Raw genomic sequence first — 20759 nt, 5'->3', positions numbered from 1 at the left:
TGGGGGCCTGATACAATCACTAAGCTTAGCGGTCGCTCACTATTCGCTCATAGTAGGTTGGACCTTTTGTGTTGTTAGTGAGTGTATATTTTAGAAAAGTTCACTGTATTTTAGAATGTTCATTGTATCTAAAAAAGTTCACTGTATATTTTAGAAATTAAATGTATATAACCGCAAATTGGTGAACATGTTTCTGAAATTTTTTATCAAACTTTGTCTTTTATTGAAAATTAATGCATAAAATATAGAGTGGAACGGAAAAGCAAAAACAGAAGGGCAAAAAAACAAATCATTTATAGCCTACTAGAAGCTAGGGATCAAAGACACACCGCTAAATAGATGGCAATAAAATGCAAAATCCAACAAATTGATGGTAGAGCTACTTTATTTTCACTGACATACATCTGATCACTAGATCTTCCTGGAAAAAATTGATCGCTAGCTTCGAGTTGTGACGCAACACAACTTACCAAGGTGCTTGCTGCTTCTCCTTGCGTCGCCATCCAATCTAATATGATCTATCGATCTACCATGCACGCACAGGAAGAGACACATGTAGCAAGAAGGAATCTTCGGCTGGCTGTTGCACACCGTAAAAAGCTAGCCTCCTGCTAGTACACACTAAGAGCTGTGAGCTGTCGGACGTATAGGGGCCGGCCCACCGAGGCGGACGTGAGCGCAATACTGTTTCGTTTGTTTCAGGCTTTATGACAAATCAAAATCAGACAAACAAGATAAACAATAAGAAGATGGCGTTGACATCATATACTTAGATGTGAGATATTATCTCACATCTAGATGTAACATAGACAGACCCTAAATAATAAATAAGATCACAACCGGTCGGCCGCAAGCAAACATTGACCCTTTACAAACCAGAAAAAACAACAACAAGGACTTACTTTATTTATTACATGCGCAAAAAGCAACAAGGACATGAAACCGGAAAGAAACCTTCTCCAGGTAGTTCGATGCATGCATATACGAGACAACCATAAGAGGAGGGACAAGACTAACATAAAATAAGTACAGGTAGAGCTAGGATAGCATGCATGGTTTGTTTTGAAGACCGATGAAAACGAAAGGGGCGGATGGAGACCCTGGTCCTGCTGCCGTACGTGATGTTGAGTTAGCAGCACCTTTTATCAATGGAGAGGTGTCCGGTCATGTGCCAGCTCTCCTTCTGGCCAGCTTGGCCGCCGACGTAGGGGCACCGGGGCTGGAAGTCGTCGTGCCAGCTTTCCAGCATCTTCCACTTGGTGTTGGGGTCGAGCTCGTCGTCGGCACGGCCGGACCATGTAGGCGTGGAGTACTCGTAGCGGCTGTGCGTGACGCGGTGGAACTTCTGGATGTCCTTGTTCTTGGCCATGTCCTCTGTGTCTATGAGGTTGACGGAGAAGATGTCGCCGTAGGGCCTGACCGAGTGCGTGAAGTGTGGCATGGAGATGGGGTCGGCGGAGACGGCGGCGAGGTCGGCGGCGAAGACGATGCTCATCATGTCGGGGCTGAACACAGGGTGGTTGATGTGGCCCGCAATGGTTGGCGCGCTGTAGATCACGCGCACAGGCACCGGCACCACCCCCTTGACCTTGTCCTTGGCGCTCACCAGGTAGACGGCGAAGTAGCCGGGGTCCAGGCCGTGGTCCAGCTCCGGCTCGCCGGCCGGCTTGAAGACGTCCTTCTCCGGCCTGCCGGAGGAGGAGAAGACGATCCAGTCGCAGCCTTCCCTGGGCGACCAGCTGCAGTGGGTGTCCGTCCACGGCCCGTCCGTGAGCTGGTCCACGCCGAGAGCCTCCCCTTTGATGGCGTCGATGATGAAGAGGTTCTTGTGCTTCCTCTCCCCTCCCACCCTGTCCCTGCTGGAGCGGAACACGAGCTTGTCCCCCATGGCGTTGGTGGACGGGAAGGCGCAGTTGAAGGGCTTGTCGGTGAGGGGCAGCGCCCTCCGCCTCCCGGGGGCGGACACGTCGGGGATCCTCATGATCTGCACCGGCTCATCGATGGTGAAGGCCGGGCCTTCGCAGACGTAGAGCGTGTCCAGCTCGTCGTTCTGGTTCCACGACGTGGAGAAGACGCTCTTCTCTTTCCTCACCTTGTAGACGATGCGCAGGCCGCCTTGGCTGTCGGCCAGCCACACGGCCTTGAACTCGTTGTCCACGAAGGCCAGCTTCTTGCCGTTCTTGGAGATTGACGGGAACACGCCCGTCACCCTGAACAGCCCCACATCCGCATGGTGCGACTGCACCTTGTCGAACTTCCTCTCGATGCTTGTGATTTTATTATTATCCTGCAGACATTATATAGGTATATCATATGCGAAAATCCACGTCCATATCATATGTGCCCGGCCGGCCAATATATAGGGTACGTAAAGAATTAATCAATTTGAGAAATTCATTAGCAACTGGCCGGACCTTGATCATGATGGGTCGTAGCTTATCGGTTCTGCAGCGGTGGTAGCCGATGCGGCTGCCGCCATCGAGCACGAAGGGGTTGTAGTGGTCCCCTTCCCTCCTCATCATCTGGGTGATCTTCACGGGCGGCTTCTCCGTCGTGGCCGTGTCGAAAATCTGGATGTGCCGGTACTGCGACTCCACGCGGTCGACCATCTTCTGGACTTGCTTGGATTTCTCCCCGATGAACGCCACGGCCACTCTGGTCTCGCTGATGGCCGCCGGGGTCATGGCGTCCATGCCTACCGGGGTTACCCGCTCTTCCCTGCCGGTGGCGATGTCGTACCGGAACACGGCCCACGCTGCGGTGTTGGTGGGCGGGTTTTGGTCGAACCCTCGGTGGAAGAAGATGACGTTGTCGCTTCCCCATGTCGGCCACCCGCCGTCCTTGATCACAACCTTGCGGCCCAGGCGTCCCTGCGCCCCCTTGTCCACGTTCATGATCACGATCTGGGTCTTGAGGTTCTCGATCTCGCCGTTCCACCTGTTACCGTGGAAGTTGGCCACCGCGACCATCTTCCCGGACGGTGACACGGCCGGGCTCAGGTCGTACTGGCCCAGTGGCGTGAGGCGCTCGGTCTTGCCGTCGGCAAGGTCGGTCCTGTACACCACGCTCCACGGGGTGCGCCGTGTTTTCGCCGGCTCCTTCGTGGACACGTACACGAGCGAGTGGCCGACGGCGCAGCGTCCGCCGTTCACCGTGAAGCCGCCGGCGATGCAGCCGCTGTCCTCCATGCACACACCGCCACCGACGCCATAGATGTCACCCAGCAGGCTCAGCACCTTCACCACCTGGCCGGTGGCGGGGCGGCGCAGGGCCAGGTGCAGCGTCTCGAGGCCGCGGTCCCTCTCGGAGACGAAGACCAGGCCGGTGACATGGCCCTTGTCCACGTCCTCCAGGGTGACGCCGCAGTCGGAGGCCATCTTGGGGTTCTTCTTTCCCATGAAGGCCAGGATCTCCCTGAGCGCGGCCGCCGGGATGGCATGCCCGTTCTGGTTGTAGGACTCGTCGTCGGTGAGCAGCAGCTCGTCCTCGTAAGAGGATGGCGGCGGATCAATGGGGCAGGAGAAGATGCCCAGGGGCACCGGTGGCCTGTAGGTCCCGAAGAAGGAGATGCTGCCGCGGCTCTCCCCCATTATGGCGACCAAGTGAAAGCTTAAGAAAGCAGGAAGAAGAAGAAGCTAGCTCTTCTTCACTTATGATCGATTGCCTTGTGGTTGTGTGCTTAGATGAGGCTCTCCGATGCCTGATTTATAGTTGGATGGACGGAGCTAGCCTGCCTCTTAATTATCATCTCAGTCCGTTCTGTATTTTGGATCAGGCTTAACCATAAAATTGGCTTGGAAAATATTAAATGATACTCCCTCCGTACACAAATAAGTGTACATCTACCTTTTATCGCAAGTCAAAATTTTAAAAATTCGATCAATTATATAGAAAAAAGTAGTAATATATATGACATCGGTATACTATGAAAGAACATTTCAAAATGAATCTACTGATACTAATTTAGTGTCATAAGTTCTACTACTTTTTCCTAGAAAGTTGGTCGAAGTTTTAAAACTTTGACTTAGGAAAAAAACTAGATGTACACTTATTCATGGATGGAGGAAGTATGGCAGTCCATGGCATTTTTCGGAGTGTGTAAATTGCAGTGGCATTTTTCTGAATCATCACAATTAGAGTGGCATTTATCAAATTAACCCATTAAAAAAAGGTTAATGTTATCTGGCTGGGAGGGGGATGTCAAGCAAACGCCTTTTCCTGACTGTTTTAGTTGCTTCGTGAGATCAAACGGCGTCTGTTTTAAACCAAAAAATGCCTAGTTTTGGAGAAACTGCCATGTTTTTTGAAGGAGTTGTCATCCCCTCACAACTAAAGCTATTAGCGCAATCGTTCAAAATGCCAACCCCTTCTAGCGAAAGTTCCCCGGGTAAGAGGGTCCCAAAAAAATGATGGTATAGTACTATTTTTTTGCGAGATAGTACTATTTTTGTTATATATAAATTATATTTTATGTATTCGTCTGATGTCTCTTTCGTGCAGAATTTGGCCAACCCCGCCTTGCGTCATGGTAGCACCTTTTGGGCCGCTTAGGTTTGATCCACCTGACGCAAGGCCGGATATGAATTCGATTGGATTCTAACACAAAGTAGAGTTTTTACGGTTGACTCTATATATGCATCAGCCTTACAAACTAAGGTTCTAGTGGACACAATAGCAAAAAAAAATTGGAAGTCAAAATTACTGGAATTTATATTTTTATATGGTATCTTCGCCGAGAGGTGGTCACAAAAAGGACAAGGTCACTCGTCGCATTGGCAGAGACACAAGAAGTGTTGTTTTTATCATTATGATGAGGCAATTGAACGCCTTTTCCTTCAGTGTCACTTTACACATTCTACGTGCCCAGCCATTCAAGTTGGCTCTAACTTGTATTCGCCTCGCAGTGTTGCCAACACTTATATTCATTGACTAGATGGTATACCACATAAGTTTAGAGCGCTTATGAGCATGGGATTGTTTGTCTTATTATGGTCGCTATGACTATGTAGAAATGACATGGTTTTTTATCATAAAGTTTCATCTCCTATGCAGGTTACCTACTAGTTTACCCATTTTCTCTGTTTGTGGTCATGTCTAGAACGAGTAGAGTACTGATTACTATTTAGCATAGTGTATACACGATTCGAGCAGGTAGCCAGAGATGTTTTTACCACAGATGGGTAGCGACATAGTCTATGGATATGTTCTCCATCCTCCTTGCCTTGGACATGGTTCTGATCTCTAATATGAATTTGTTGGTGCTGGCATTTTTATGCTTTGTATGTGAGTTCATGTTGGTCATGTGCATTCTAATTATGCAAAGGTCGGGTGTACACTCATTATGCTATGTATCTCTTTGATGCTACTTTTTTTTTGCATCGTCATTGATGCTATATTATGAGCCAATAAAGGTGCCCTTTAGTTTTAGGCATGCAACTCTACTTCTTTATTTTTCGGATTTGTTATTTTGTATTCGAGTGTTTTCCAATTCATTGTCATTCAAATCTATCTCCGTCCGTTCTCGCGCAAAGATTCGCGCTGGGTCATGTGGTTTTCGGGTTCGTTTTCTTTGTCAGGCGCGCTTTTGTTTCTGCCTCAGCCCGTTACCACTACCCTGACCCGGTACTGTTTGGTTTTTGTCCTTTTTGAATTTTGGGTGCCTTTTCCCCTTTTCATTTGGGCGCCTCTGTTTCGATAAGGCTGAGAGGAGAGAGCTCGAGGAGGCGATTCCTTCTATTCATGTTGATTTCGAGATATCCCACCGGTCGATCTTGCATTCTCCCCCATTTCTCTTCGATCCTTGGTTGCCGCGGTTTGTCGTTCTTGTCTTTCTCCCTCCCCCGTGGGATTTGGCTTGTGTTGTGCCAGTGTAGCTGTAGCTTCCTGATTTAGGTGAGTTGTTGTCGTGTTGTTGTAGGTTTTATTGTTCTTTGTAGTCCGCCATGATTTCTTCTATTAGTTCTAGGTCTTCGGGTATAGGCGCTGGTAGGTGGTTGTTCAAGGTCATCTGATGGTGTTGGTCATCTCACCCTTCCCTCGTTGAAGTTCTCCCCAGTCCAGTGCTTGATTTGTTTCCTTCGCTGTAGATGTAGAAGTAGGTGAGGCTGTAGTTGTAGCGGTGAATACCCCTCGTGTTTTTGTTGCAGATGGTAGTTGTAGGTGCATGGATATAGCAGTGGATTCGAGTCCCCTGTTGATTTCTTTTCTGCTAGGCTGGTGGCTGGATGTCTGTTCCGCCTGCTTTTTTTGTTGTTAGATGTAGTTTGATTCTGATGGCTCATGCGATGTAGATGTAGATGCTAATGGTGTATCCTTCGTCTGAATTTGTTTGCCCTTCTATGTAGATTAGCTGCTTTTTGATTCAGTTACCTGCTCAACTATGGTTTCTGATGTGTTCAGTTTCCTGCTTAGTAGTAAGTGGTCTCTGTATTAGTTCATGTTGCTGTTGTAGTTCTTGAATTTGTTCAGTTACCCGCTGGTAGTTTAGATGCAAGTGTGTAGTTTCCCTAGTTTAGGGTTTTCTCATTGTATCAGATTCAATGAGTCAGCTCTGCTTTATTCCTGTGTCTATATGGTTTTCTGGTGCATTTCACTGGGTGTATTTCACTATAATCCATATGTGTTTTTTAGCCCTGTATTGGTTCAGTAGGTGTTTCCCTTATTTTGTCAGTGTTAGATCATCCTACTGAATTTGTGTCTACTTGCCCTGTAGTGCTGATGTATTTTAGTGTAAGCTCAGACACTTTTGATGTATTTTCAGTGTAATATACCCCGGAATTATATGTATTTTATCCCATATTTTGAGTGTATTTGTTAGTGTAATATACCCTAGAATTATAGTGTAATTTAGCCCATATTTTTAGTGTAATACCCATGATTATTTTTTGTATTTACAGTGTATTAGAGTGTAATTTACAATGTAATCATAGTGTAATTTGTCCCATAATTAAAGTGTAATTCTCATGCTACTTATATGTAATAACAGTATAATCTTCCCATAATTATAGTGTAAGTTTCCCCATAATTTTCAGTGTAGCCCTGATGCTTCTCATATGTAATTACAGTATACAATTCCCCCTAATTACAGTGTAAATTCTCCTATAATTACAGTGTAACCGTCATCCTTTCCATAATTTCTGTTTTTTATTTTAATTTCACGCTCATTCTTGTTATATATTCTTTGTATCGTTGCGCTGCAGTTCTTGTGATTATGATCTATATTTGAGTCGTCCACTGCTGTATTTGCGGTGCAGTATTTGTATTTTTGTTGTAGTTGTAAGGAGGTAGCTGGTTGTTGTGTATCAGTTTTTTCTTTTAATAGTGGTATTTAATTGTTTGAGTTACATTGTAATACCAAATATTTACTCTACAATGGGATTTGCAGTGTAATATACCCTAGATTTACGCTGTAATATACCCCGAATTACACTACAATTTGCCCGGTTTACTGTGTAATTTGCCTTAGAGTTTCACTATATTTACACTTGTTTTTACACTGTATTTTGAGTCATACTCGCACTGTACTCTGTAAGTTACACTGTAATTTGTCCAGATTTACGCTGTAATACCCCTAGATTTACTTTTGTAACTTACCTTTGAATTTCCCACTGTAATCCATGTGCTACTTTCACTGCAATATACCCCATATTTACACTATATTATGTTCTGTTTTTGGCAGTGTAATTCATGTGCCTTTTCTATGTAATTTGCCTAGATTGCTGTGCAATTTGCCTCAGAGTTTGACTGTATTTAGTTTGGTTTTGAGTGATACTTGCACTGTACGCTGTAAGTTACACTGTAATTTGCCCAGATTTACGCTGTAACACCCCTAGATTCACTTTTGTAATTTACCTCTGAATTTCCCACTGTAATTCATGTGCTACTTTCACTGCAATATACCCTATATTTACACTATATTATCTTCAGTTCTTGGCAGTGTAATTCATGTGCTTTTTCTATGTAATTTGCCTAGATTACTGTGTAATTTGCCTCGGAGTTTGACTGTATTTAGTCTGGTTTTGAGTGATACTCGCACTGTAAGTTACACTATGTCATGCCAGATGCATGATTGATATTTACGCTGTTGTTCCACAGTTTAGTTCTTCGCTATAATATGCCTCAGATTTACCCTGTAATTTCACTGATTCATTTGCACTATAATATGATGAAGGATATGCTCTGCACTTTTCAGCTCCCTTACAGTGTATTTGTACTAAGATTTATATTGTAATTCAGCCACATTACTATGTAATTTTCAGCTTCTTTACTCCGTACACCTTTTTCATTTCTTTATTTTCATGTGTCATGTAATCTGTTTTTTAGGTTTAGTTTCATGGGGAGGCTACGGAAAGTCTCTCACAAGGATGTTCTGCCAGTCTCCTCTATTAAGAATGCTGATTCTTTGAATGATCCTTTTGTGCCTAACGACTTTGCGGTAGATGGTTCTAATGCTATGTCTTTGGTAGTTATTTCTGTCTTATTCTCTTGTTTTATTTTCTTCTTTATTCTCTCTTTCAGTTTATTAATTCTTGTGTCTATTGACTGTACCTTTTTTCAGTAACTTTCTGGTGATGATGGACAATTTGAGAAAGCTCTTTTCGAGTTCTATGTGAATCATGTGAGTTTTTATATTCTAGTTCTAATTCATGTATTGTTTTTCTGATGACTTATCTGTTTATTTGGATTGATGCTTGCATTTTTTTGTTTTTCCAGAAGGAATGTGGTTAGTCCCTTTTTTGTCTTGACTTTATTTTCTGTTCTTCTCTATTTTGGTTGCACATCTCATGGAATTTTGGTAGGGTTTGCCCCCAATGTATCTTAATTTATTTTTAATTTTAATGTACTTCTCCTTTTGTTTTTGCAGAGGCAGAAACGATCTTATGATTTCCCAGTTTGTTCAACATTCACTAGATATTTTGGAAAGGTTTTCTTAGGTGTTGTGCAACCAAACAGAGAAGAACAGTCAACAAGCATTCTTTTTCTTCCATCATGTCAGCAAGTATTTTTGAGAGATTTTTCTGAACCTGTGGATAGTCTCTTGAATGACCTTCCTCTGTCCTCAACCAAGTTTTTGCATCTGTTCTTCCCCCTTGCTTATCTCCAGGTACTTGCCCCTCTGCCATGTCTTTGTTTTGTTGTGGTTCTTTGTTCTTCTCTCTCCCCCTCTCCCATGGCTCCCCCTAGATGAGTTCTGTGTGTAACAGTGTAAGGTGAGATCTGAGGGGTAGGGTAGTAGAGTTTGGGACCTCGTGTGGGATGCAACATGCAAGTTGAAGAAGGTTCCTGGGAGTCGCCAGCTACTTCCTGATTTTAGTTTTTTTTCTTTGTCAGGTGCTTTGTGGTCCAGCAAAGGGAAATGAGCATGGGCGACCGATCCAGGATGGTTTTGTATTGGTTAGTTAAACCGGGTCAGATTTTTAGCTTGACCCGTTTTTTTGGGCATACAAACATACAACGGTAGTAGGTTTGTGGACATACAGTTGTCAACATTTGATTTGTTAGGAAATTTGAATGTTTTCCAGTTGTAAATCAGTCAAATGCTAAATAGACAGTCCCTTATTTTTTATCTTCTCCTGTTTAGCACCTTGTGCTTTGCTTCACTTTGAACCAATGTTGTAACAAGTTTTAAAGCCTTATGACACCGCCCTGACCTGCACGGTCCTCCCTTAGCCCCATGCCCCGCCACCAAGTGAAAATTATCAGCCTCCATCAAGCCCGTGGCACTATACTACACAATGAGGCAGGAGGGAATCCCTAAGTGCCTCGCGTGCGGATCAACATGATGAAAATCCATCTCGTAGAGAGAAAGCCGAGGTGAAAAACCATAAAGACACAGTTAATGATTGCAGAAAAATCAAGAGAAAATCCTTAGTAAATTCGACATATAAATATTGCCTAGAACAATGTCGAACGAGGACATGTTGGCGAAAGGTGACAACATGTAGCCTATCTTCACCATGATGTTGACACCACCTAACGTGATGATGCCACCTCAGTGACCACTGAAAGGCCCCTCCTCCACCATGTAGGCTATCTTCAAAGTTCTTCCCCACAACATGCCGTGCGACACCATGAGAGAAATCTAATAACTGTTATGAGTTGGCATGCGTTGCCAGGCGGCCACCACGATAACAACCGGGGGGTGGCAAGTGAGGGGGAATGTCGTGGCGGCAAGCTCTTGTCGCCGAATATAATCAACATTACTTTTGCTTTGGGTCAGGTTAATGGTACGTGCATGTGACAGTGTAAGTTACAGGTTTTCTAACAGTAGAAAGACCGACCGAGTCCTCCATTTGGAGTCTACCTTCCGAGCATGAAAATTGTCCTTTGCTGGTAGGTACTACCTCTGAGGTACTAGTATAATCCAGAAAATATAAAGGTTCAATTTAGTGGACGTGTCGCTAGTTCTTTGTACACCTGCAGACCTGCTTGACTATATTATAGATATTTTATGTGTTATCTTTTTTACGGGATGTCATGCATTATCTTAATTTAACCTACATACTATCTAAATTGTTTGATTAGTTCCAATAGTACAATCTAGAAAACTACTATGGACTGGGTTTGTTTAATTAGGGCCAATAGTACAGTCTAGAAAACTATTAAGGTCTGGATTTGTTTGATTGGGGCCAATAGTACAGTCTAGTTAACTATCCAGGTATGAGTTAAGCATCACAATTTTTGTGCACTTCCTTGAATACATATTAAACGAAGTGATGAAATCTCGAATGCAGTCAATACTAGCTAGCTGAATTATTGTAGCTGCAAAGGGGTGTTCTCGTTGATGGTCGGTTTCTGAAAAAGTGTGAGGAAATGTTAGTAACTGATTAAGGTCTCATTTGGTTCATAGGGTAGGAAAATCATAGGAAATGAGATGGCATGTATGTCAAATCCTATGAGGAAAAGGAAAGAAGTTGTCTTTTGGTTCACATTATAGGATTTTTTTTCATTGAGTCTAGTCTAATGTTTATGCCTCCTTTGGTTCATAGGGTAAGAAAATCATAAGAATAGAAAAGTCATAGAAAATGAGATGATATGTATCTCAAATCCTATGAATAGGAATAGAAAAGGAGATGCCCTTTGATTCACATCATAGGACTTTTTTCATTGAGTCTAGGCTAATGTTTATTTTCCTATGAAATGTGGGGGATGTAAAGATTTCCTCCGTAGGAGTAGGATTTCATTCCTACAAACCAAAGGGCTCTAGAAGAATTTTTCCTATAGAAATCCTATCATATGAAAATCCTACAAAATCCCTCCAAACTAAAGGAGGCCTTATTTTCGTATGAAATGTGAAGGATAGGAAGAATTCCTCCATAGGAATAGGATTTTGTTCCTACAAATCAAAGGGCTCTAAAGGGTTTTTTCCCTATAGAAATCCTATCCTATGGAATTCCTACAAAATTCCTCGAAACCAAAGGAGGCCTAAGCCCTTCGCAATATGGCAAAGTTTTTTGTCAACTCTTCCATCATAACTACAGATGGAATAATATAATGTACATTGTGCTTTATCTCTTGCTCCAGGTAAACTTAAGACCATGTGCATCTAACTGTGGCGTTGGAAATTGTGTAACTAAAGAAAGACCGACCGAGTCATCTATTTGGAGTCTTAATTAATTTGTAATTATTAGCCATACACAACCTATTCAGACTCGATGGTCTATCGCAAGATATAGACTTGATCATGTAGTCGCTAACTTTTGCTTACTAATACTTGGGAGAGCTGCCTCTAACCAATTCCAAGTGAAATATATCAAATAACTTAACTAACTTGGAGGGTTGGAGAAATTAATTTGAGCCGGGTGCACTCCTGCTTCGACCCTATGGCACCACTGTCGCATGCACCCCGCTGCTTTAGCCCCACGCTCTATAACGAAGTGCTACCTACTAGCCTTGGCCAAGCTAGTGCCACGACATTGGATGCCGAGGTGCAAGAGAAACCCTAGGGGCCTCTATGTTGATCAGCATGTTGAATCTATCCCGTATTGCAAAACTGAGCTAAAACTAAACAATTCTTAGTTCATTATTGGAGTAAAATCGAGTGAAAACCCTGGCAAGGGAAATTACATGTGTAACCTACGCCTAGAGCACTACTGAAGCTGGAAAGGTGGGCACACATGGTACAAAACATAGCAAAGCACAACTCTGAGGGCAATGATCCATGTCATCGTTTATCGTATATCGCACTAAACCCGACGACTACGACGGCACCATCCCTTATGCCACACCGAATGTCCAAGCACGACTGCCAATTACGCCAACACAAGACAATGGCATGTTGACTGAATCCCCATGACAACATGTCAACACCACATAAAACAACGACACCACCTCCTTGACCACCGGCAGGCCTCCTCCGTCACTGCATTGCTCGCCACCGAAGCTCGATTCTGCAACACCACGCGGCACCGCCACTAGGGAAATCGCAACAACATTCATCACTTCATGTGCAATGCCAGTCGATGACCACCAGCAATAGTGACGGTAAGTGGCAAGTGAGGGGGACGGTCAGGACTGTTGGCTTTGGTTGTTGCCGGTGTCGCCTCTGTTAGGCAACTCAGGGCCATGTTGGGTATTTGCTTTAGATTATTCAAGTGTAGCTCACCAAATTTCCATGAAATGATTATCATTTAGTATAAATATGTATCAAGCAAGAGCTAAGGTAGACAAGCACTCAATTGCATAACTTGAAGTTTCACTACTGTAGTAATATTGATTGAGGTGAAAACAAAAGGTTTTCCCTCAAGGTTCACTACCGTAAGCTAGCTAGTTTCTTTGTTCTTCAAAGAACGAAGCCAACTTACTTATATACAATTTAATAGAAATTAATAATTACTATAATTAATAAACGGAAAATATCAATTTTCATACCAATATCCTCTTACTTAATGCATGGCTGGCTTGGTAGCTTTTGGTCGTAATGATGTGTTCTAGTTTTGTTAATTATCATCATGTGCCGAAAGACAATAAAAACTCTCGGCTAGTGCCCAGCAGTCAAGTCTTTAGAAGTATTAAGGTCTTCCCAATCTAGTTCAAGTAGATTTTTTTTTATTTGGACTTGATGTCATTTGGTGTAAGTCATCACACACACAAAAAAAGAACTGTTCAACATCCTCTATTTTTTTATTGTCCATTACGTGTGTGCTTGCATGCGTGTACCTATAGGTGAATGTGTCCTTTTTCAGTGGCATGCTATAGCAGGCCTCCCCTTCTATTAATCCAAGATTGCCCCTAGACTGTAGCAAGAGGCAGTTGCACCGAGGTGCACAAGTTCTTTCAAATTATGCCATGACTGTCTGTTGTGAGGATATGACAGTTATCTTTTGCGTTTATGTAGGATAATCTGCAAATATATAATGGTTCGATCTAGTGGCGACATTGCTATTATGTGTACACCTCCTTGACTACATAATACTTGTAAATGGACATTCGATCCCAATCACATTCAACATCACCATGCACGTTACACCGGCTGATAGTTATTTCCCAACAACAGAAAAAGATGAGGGCTGTTAGAGATTGAGAAAGCCCTATGCAATACGGCAAAAAATTCTTCAACTCTTCCATGTTCTATCATAAAAATAGGTATTGTTCAACTTGCTGCGCATAGGTCCACATGGAAGAATATAATGTACATGATGTTTATGTCTTTAATCTGCAAGAGCTGCGTGTGAATGTCGAGTTGGAATTTGTAACCGAAGAAAGACCGACTGGATCATATGTCTGGAGTCTTAATTAATTATTAATAGGCAGGATGATTTTTTTTCTATTCGACAATTTATTATATTAGAGCATTTATTGTACCATAAGCCTCGAACATCTGGTAGCTAAAAGACCGATGGAGCCATCTATTTTGAGTCATAATTAGTTGTTCCTAGCTCAGAAGAAAATATTTACTTGATACTTTATTGTAAGACATGTCTCAAACATGTGGTAACTAACTTTTGCATATACAAACTTATGAGAACCTCTGGTAAGACAATTGGTTCGTAAATTGACCAAATAACAAAATTAATTTCACAAGCTAAAGATATTAACTTGGGCCTGATGCAATCGAGCTCTGGCTTTATTCCACCGCTGTCACGTGCATGGTGCTCCCTTAGCCCCACACTCAACCACCAAGCAGAAACTACCGGCCTCCATTGATCCCGTGGCACTATATTGCATGTCGAGGCAGGGGGAATTCCTAAGTGCCTCGTGTGCAGGTCAACATGATAAATCCGTCCCGTAGCAGGAAAGATGACATGGAAAACCATAAACTCTCGGTTAAATTTTGCAGAAAAATCTAGCGATAACCCTCACTATAAAATTAGACATCTAAAGAGTGCCTAGAGCAATGCTGAACGAGGACATGTTGGAAAAAGGTGACTCGATACGATTCAGAAGCAAAGCAAACCCTAAGGACCACTAACATAGGAGGGATGATAACCACACTAGTCTGGCATCAACGGCATGCTTATTGAATCACTGCGACCTGATGTTGACACCACACAACCGGAGATGCCACATCCATGATCACTGAAAGACCTCTCTGCCACCATTTAGCGTCTCCTAAAAGTTCGTCTCACCACATCTTGTGTGACACCATGAGAAGAAATCCCACAACCGTCGTGACTTCACTGTCATGCATTGCCACGAGGCCACCATCGGCAATAATGAGGGAGAGTGAGGGTGAGAGAGAGATGGTAGCTCTAGCAGGCTATGGTCGCCGCAGGCCCGTGTTTTGTCTTGCATTAGAATGTTTAGGTGGGGCTTGCCTAATTTGCATCTTGCAAATTAATCTTCAATGTGTGTGTTTGTGTGCGCGCCCGTGCGCGTGTTTGTTCACAACATAATTTCGATTTTCACTATTGTTAGATTTTTTAATAGAAAACAATAGGTTTCCCTACTTCGTATATGCATATATATATATATATATATATATATATATATATATATATATAAAATATAAAAATAATACTGGTACAAGGCTATAAGATCAGTACTAATGTACTACAATAGATGAAATTCTCAGTTCAAGATGGCAATCCTGAATAAGCCTGTATTTGTGTAAGCCCACTACTAATGTACCACAAATTAGAAGAATTTAGATCTGCTAGACTCGAGCTCACATCGTCGAGCTGGAAATTTTCTACTACCTAGCTATTTTTTCTCAAACAAACCTAAATTCTTTATTTAATAGAAAGGTCACAGGTTCGAGTCCTGGTAACAGTCTCTTGCAGAAATGTAGGGAAAGACTACGTACTATAAACCCAAAGTGGTTGGATCCTTCACCGGACCCTGCGCAAGCGGAAATTACGTGCACCGGCTGCCCTTTTTTCAGCAAGTTAATATATAAAAAGAAATATAAATTCACATATATGAACCTCCTATTTTATTAATCCATAAGATTGCCCCTTAATGTAGAATGTTAGAGAGTAGCAAAGGGGCAGTTGTAGTGAGGTGCTCAACATCATCTTAATTATCCTTTGAACGTATGTCGTGAGAATAGGACAATAGTCTTTTAAGGATAAGTAGTATAATGTAGAAATACAAATGTTTGGTCTGGTGGACGCATCAATGTGTCCTTGTACACCTGCTTGACTATATTATAAATATTCGGGGTGTTATATTAGTGTAGTCTACATCTAAATTGTTTGATTAGGGCCAGATGTGCAGTCTAGAAAACTATTAAGGTCTGGGTCTCTATGATTGGGTCCAATAGTACAATCTAGAACACTATTAGGGGTCGGGTTAAGCATCATGATTTTTCTCTGCACTTCTTGGCCTCAAGGACATATTAAATGACGTGGTGAAATCTGGAATGCAGTCAACAATAGCTAGCTGAATTGGTAGCTATAAGTGGGTATTTATCACTAATGGCTTATTTGATAATAAGTTTTAGGAAATGTTAGTGACTGATTAAGCCCTTTAGTACAACAAAGTATTGTTCGACTCTTCCATCATACTTCCATATGGAAGAATATAATGTACATTGCGTTTTATCTTCTGCTTTGGATAAGCTTAAGGTTGCATCTGACCATGGAGTTGGAAATTAGTAATTGAACAATGACCGACCGAGTCTATTGAAATATATAGGATGGATCATGTAGTCACTAACTTTTGCTTACGTTAGACTTGCAAGAGCTGCCTCTAATTGATTGCATGAGAAATTTATCAAATAGTTTAACTAACTTGACAAATGGGAGAAATTAATTCGGTCATGATGCACTCCCATGCCCACCCTATGGCACAGCCATCGCATGCACCCTGCTTCCTTAGCACCATGCTCTGTAACCAAGCACCGCCTATTGGCTTTGGTTGAGCCAGGGCCACGCCATTGGATGCCATGGTGCAAGGGAAACCCTAGGGGCCTCTACGTGGCTCAACATGTTGAATCTATCCCGTACCAATAAACTAAGCTAAAAACCATACAATTCTCTGTTCATTGTTGGAGTAAAAGCGAGTGAAAACCCCAACAAGGGAAAGTGACATGTCTAACTTAGGCATATAATACTCCTCAAGCTAGAAAGGCGAGCAGACCCGGTAAAACACATAAGCAAAGCACAACCCTCAGGAACATGATCCATGTCATCATCTAACGTATGCGCAGCCAACCCGACGACTAGGAGAGAACCGTCCCTTATGAGGCAATGAATGTCCAGAAGCATGACTAGCAACTATGAACACAAGTCAATGGAAGGCTAACCGAACTCGTGGTTGTGTGAGTGGCAAGCGAGGCAGGAGGTAACGACCACTGGCTCTCCTTGCCGCCTCCTGTTAGGTGAATTGGGATCGTGTTGGGTCTTTGCATTATAATATTCAGGTGGAGCTTGCCAAATTTCCATGACACAATTATCATTTTGTATAAACATGTTCAAGCAAGATCTAAGGTAGACATGCACTAAGTTCCATAACTTCATTTTGCCTGATGACGACATCACCCAACACGGACATGACACCTCGATGACAATTGAGAGGACCCTCTGCCACCATGCAACATACCTTCAAACTTTGCCTCCACAACACCTCGTGTGACACTATGAGATAAATCCCCACAACCTTCATCACTTCATTGGTATGAATTCACAGGGTGCACCACCGGAAACAACGAGAGGGGTAGTACAAGTGAGGGGAGAAGGTTGTGGCGGCAGACTGTGGTGCCGCAAGCCCGTGTTTTGTTTTTCATTTGATTATTTAGGTGGAGCTTGCCAAATTCCCATGTCGTAGACCTACTACAAATTACTCATTCCAAGCAATTTAGTGTATATAAAGAAATATCAATTCACATAAAAAACAGCCCCTTTTATTAATCCATGATTTTCACCATAATTAAGACTATGAGCTGGCAAGGGGCAGTTATAGCTAGGGTCACAAGAACTGTGAGATCGCAAGGGGTAGTTGTAATGAAGTGCACAAGTTCTTGCTAATGTTCCCGTGAGCATCTGTTGTAAGAATAGGAAAATTGTCTTTTGCGAGTACATCTATAATCTAGACATATATACAGTCATTCTAGCAGATGCGTCACTATTCATTTGTACACTACTTGACTATATTATAAATGTGGACGTGCTTTGTTAGTGTACTCTACGTACTATATAAATTGTTTGATTAGGACAAATATTATAGTCAGAAATATACGATTTTCTGGATTAGGCATGCCAATTTTTCTCTGCCTTTGTTTGACTACATAGATGTGATGAAATTTAAAATCCAGTTAACTAGCTAGCTAAATTGCTATGGTTGTAGAAGGGTTTTATAGCTGATTGCTTGTTTTCTAATAAAGGAAAAAAATAGTGATTAATTAAGCCCTCTGTAATACATCAATGAATTATTCACTCTTCCATCATACTTCCAAATAGAAAAAAATATAAGTTAAACTACATTTGATCTTTTCTTTGGATCAGATCAAGGCTACGTGCATCTGATCGTTGAGTTGGCAATTTTGGAACTGAAGAAAGACCGATCGGTTCATCTATTTGGAGTCACAATTTGTAAGTATTAGCAAGGTAGAATGTTTACTAAAAAAATTCCCTTGTTAAGGACCTAGTGCAAATTACTCAGTCCTTACAAGTCATCATATATAAAGAAATATCAGTTCACATACACGAACCTCCCATTTTGTTAATAAAAAATCCTACACTTATGAATGACTTACGAAAGCTTACGTAACTTCTTGTCAACACAATCATAACAGGGTTGGAACCCTCCTTCCCCATATCCCAATCATAATTATCGGTCATGTGGCTAATTATGTAACATTTACCTTGATTCCTTCATAGGTGTAGCAAAACCCTTTATTAATCCATATCCTTACCCCCTTAATTTAGAATGTTTGACAGTAGTAAAGGGGGCAATTGCAGTGCGGTGCACAACTTCTAATTACCCCTTGCATTTCTGTCGTGAGAATATCAACATTTTCTTTTGAGCGTAAGTAATATAATCCAGAAAATACGAAGGTTCGATCTAGTGGACGCATTGCTATGTCTTTGTGCGCCTACTTGACTATATTAGAAGTATGTGGTTTGTTATCTTAATGTAATCTATGTATGATCTAAATTGATTTATTAGGGCCAAAAGTGCAGTCTATAAAACCGCTAAGGTCTGGGCTTGTTTTATTACGGCCAATGGTAAAGTCTAGAAAACTATTAAAGTCTGGGTTAAGCATCACAATTTTTCTCTACAATTATTTGACTCCATATTAAATGACGCGATGGACCTGGACAGTCAACACTAGCTAGTTGAGCTGTTGTAGCTGTAAAAAGGTGTTCTCTCTGATGAATACTTTCTGAAAAAGTACCAGCAAATATTTGATATTGTTTAAGCTCTCTGGAATATGGATAACTATTATTCAACTTTTCCATCATACTTCCAGATTGAAGAATATAGTGTACATTGTGTTACATCTTTTTCTATGGATAAGCTTAAGGCAACATCTGACCATTGAGTTGGTATTTGTGTTACTGTAGAAAGACCAACTAAGTCATCTGTTTGGAGTCTTAATTACTTGTTCTTATCTACACACAGCCTATTTATTGAAAGATATAGCCCTCAATCCTATAGTCACTAATAATTGCTCACGTAAGACTTGCAAGAGTTGCCTCGAACCAATTGCATGTGAAATTCATTAAATTATGTAACTAACTTGGCGGGTTGGAGATAGTAATTTGACCCTGATTCACCTCCTGCTCCGGCCCTATGTCACCACCCTCGCATGCACGCCACAGCCTTGGCCCCATGCTCCGCAACCAAGCACCACTTATTGTCCTTGATCGAGCCAGTGCCAAGAGGCTCAAGGGAAACACTAGGGGCCTCTATGTGGGTCAACATGTTGAATCTATCCTGTAATGGAAACCTGGGATTAAAAACCATAAAATTCTCAGTTCATTATTGGAGGAGAAGGCGATCAAACCCGAAACACCACATAAGCAGCACAACCCTATGGACCATGACCCATGTCATCTTCTATTGTATATCGCACCCAACTCGATGACGACGACGTCTGAGCTAACAATGTCATCCATGGTACAAACTTGATGATATATTTTCTCTAGTAGGACTTGTTGCTACTTTTTAAAAAATAAAGAAACATAAACTTGCATACAAAACCTTCCTTTTTATTAATGAAATGAGCTTTAGCGAGTCGAGTCGAGCTGGCTCGACTCGGCTCGAATTCCACCCCTAGGTTCATACATTAACCAGCTGAAAATTGGATGAAATTCATCAGAAAAATGGGAAGGGGAAAGAAAAGACTATAAGGGTCGACCCAGTGTACTGGCTACACGAGCGGGGCACTTATGCTTCGATCTCCGCTGCAGAAGTTATTTTTTAGAAAAGGCTCACAGTCTCGCAAAACACTCACTGTCGCCAGGGGTTGGCTGCCACGTGTGGTTAGGCCAGCCAGGAGACCTTCTATTCACCCCTGTATATGTTATGATGGTCTAATAAAGCTTGCGAGTTTACCTAAAAAAATACTATAAGCAAGGTTCTTTTCTCTCAAAACAAAATCACGAGGTTTTGAAAAAGAAAAATGTACAAATGTTTAGAAGTTTATTTACAAAAAAAGTGCATATTTCAAAAGAAAACTTTATTTTTAATAGGTTCATACATTAACCAGCTGAAAATTGGATGAAATTCATCAGAAAAATGGGAAGGGGAAAGAAAAGACTATAAAGGTCGACCCAGTGTACTGGCTACCCGAGCGGGTGCAAATTACTCATTCCTTGCAAGTCAGCATATATACAGAAATATCAATTCACATACGCAAACCTCCCCTTTTTGTAATCCATGATTGCCCCCTTAATTAATAATGTGAGATGGCAAGGGGCAGTTGTTGTGAGGGTCACAAGAAGTTTGAGATGTCAAGGGGTGGTTGTAGTGAGGTGGGCAAATTCTTGCTAACTATCCCATGAATGCCTGTTGCGAGAATATGAAAATTGTCTTTTGCGAGTACATAGTATAATCTAGAAAATACACAGGTTCAATCTAGTGAACGCGTTACTATTTCTTTGTACGCTACTTAACTATATTATTAATGAGTGCTGTTCTTAGTTAGTATAGTCTACGTACTATCTAAATTGTTTGATTCGGAGCAATATTATGGGTGAAGCCCTTCGATTGTGTCAAAGACATTCATTGGCTTGTGGGCGCTCAGAATCATTCCACTTGACTGATGAGTAGCGGGTGATATTTGATGCAGTTTGTGTTGTCTCGTTAGTGTGATGCCCTTCGACGGTGTCGGAGGAACTCCTCCATGTATTTGCAAACGTGGGGGTGTGTGT

The 20759-nt window shown here is 42.1% G+C and overlaps 1 protein-coding gene across 1 annotated transcript; it reads right to left on the bottom strand.

Moving 5' to 3' along the window:
- Nucleotides 1-897: 897 nt before the first annotated feature.
- LOC119296798 lies at nucleotides 898-3638 on the bottom strand. Its single transcript, XM_037574861.1, has 2 exons — nucleotides 2415-3638; nucleotides 898-2287 (listed from the first exon to the last, which is right to left on the bottom strand). Exons 1-2 carry the CDS (start codon nucleotides 3588-3590, stop codon nucleotides 1130-1132), a joined length of 2334 nt encoding a protein of 777 aa, XP_037430758.1. The 5' UTR covers nucleotides 3591-3638; the 3' UTR covers nucleotides 898-1129.
- Between the last annotated feature and the right edge of the window lie 17121 nt (nucleotides 3639-20759).

Source organism: Triticum dicoccoides, chromosome 5A (genome assembly GCF_002162155.2).
Source record: "Triticum dicoccoides isolate Atlit2015 ecotype Zavitan chromosome 5A, WEW_v2.0, whole genome shotgun sequence".
NCBI classification, from domain to species: domain Eukaryota; kingdom Viridiplantae; phylum Streptophyta; class Magnoliopsida; order Poales; family Poaceae; genus Triticum; species Triticum dicoccoides.
The sequence above is the reverse complement of the archived record's forward strand: the minus strand, read 5'-3'. Positions and strand labels throughout refer to the sequence as shown.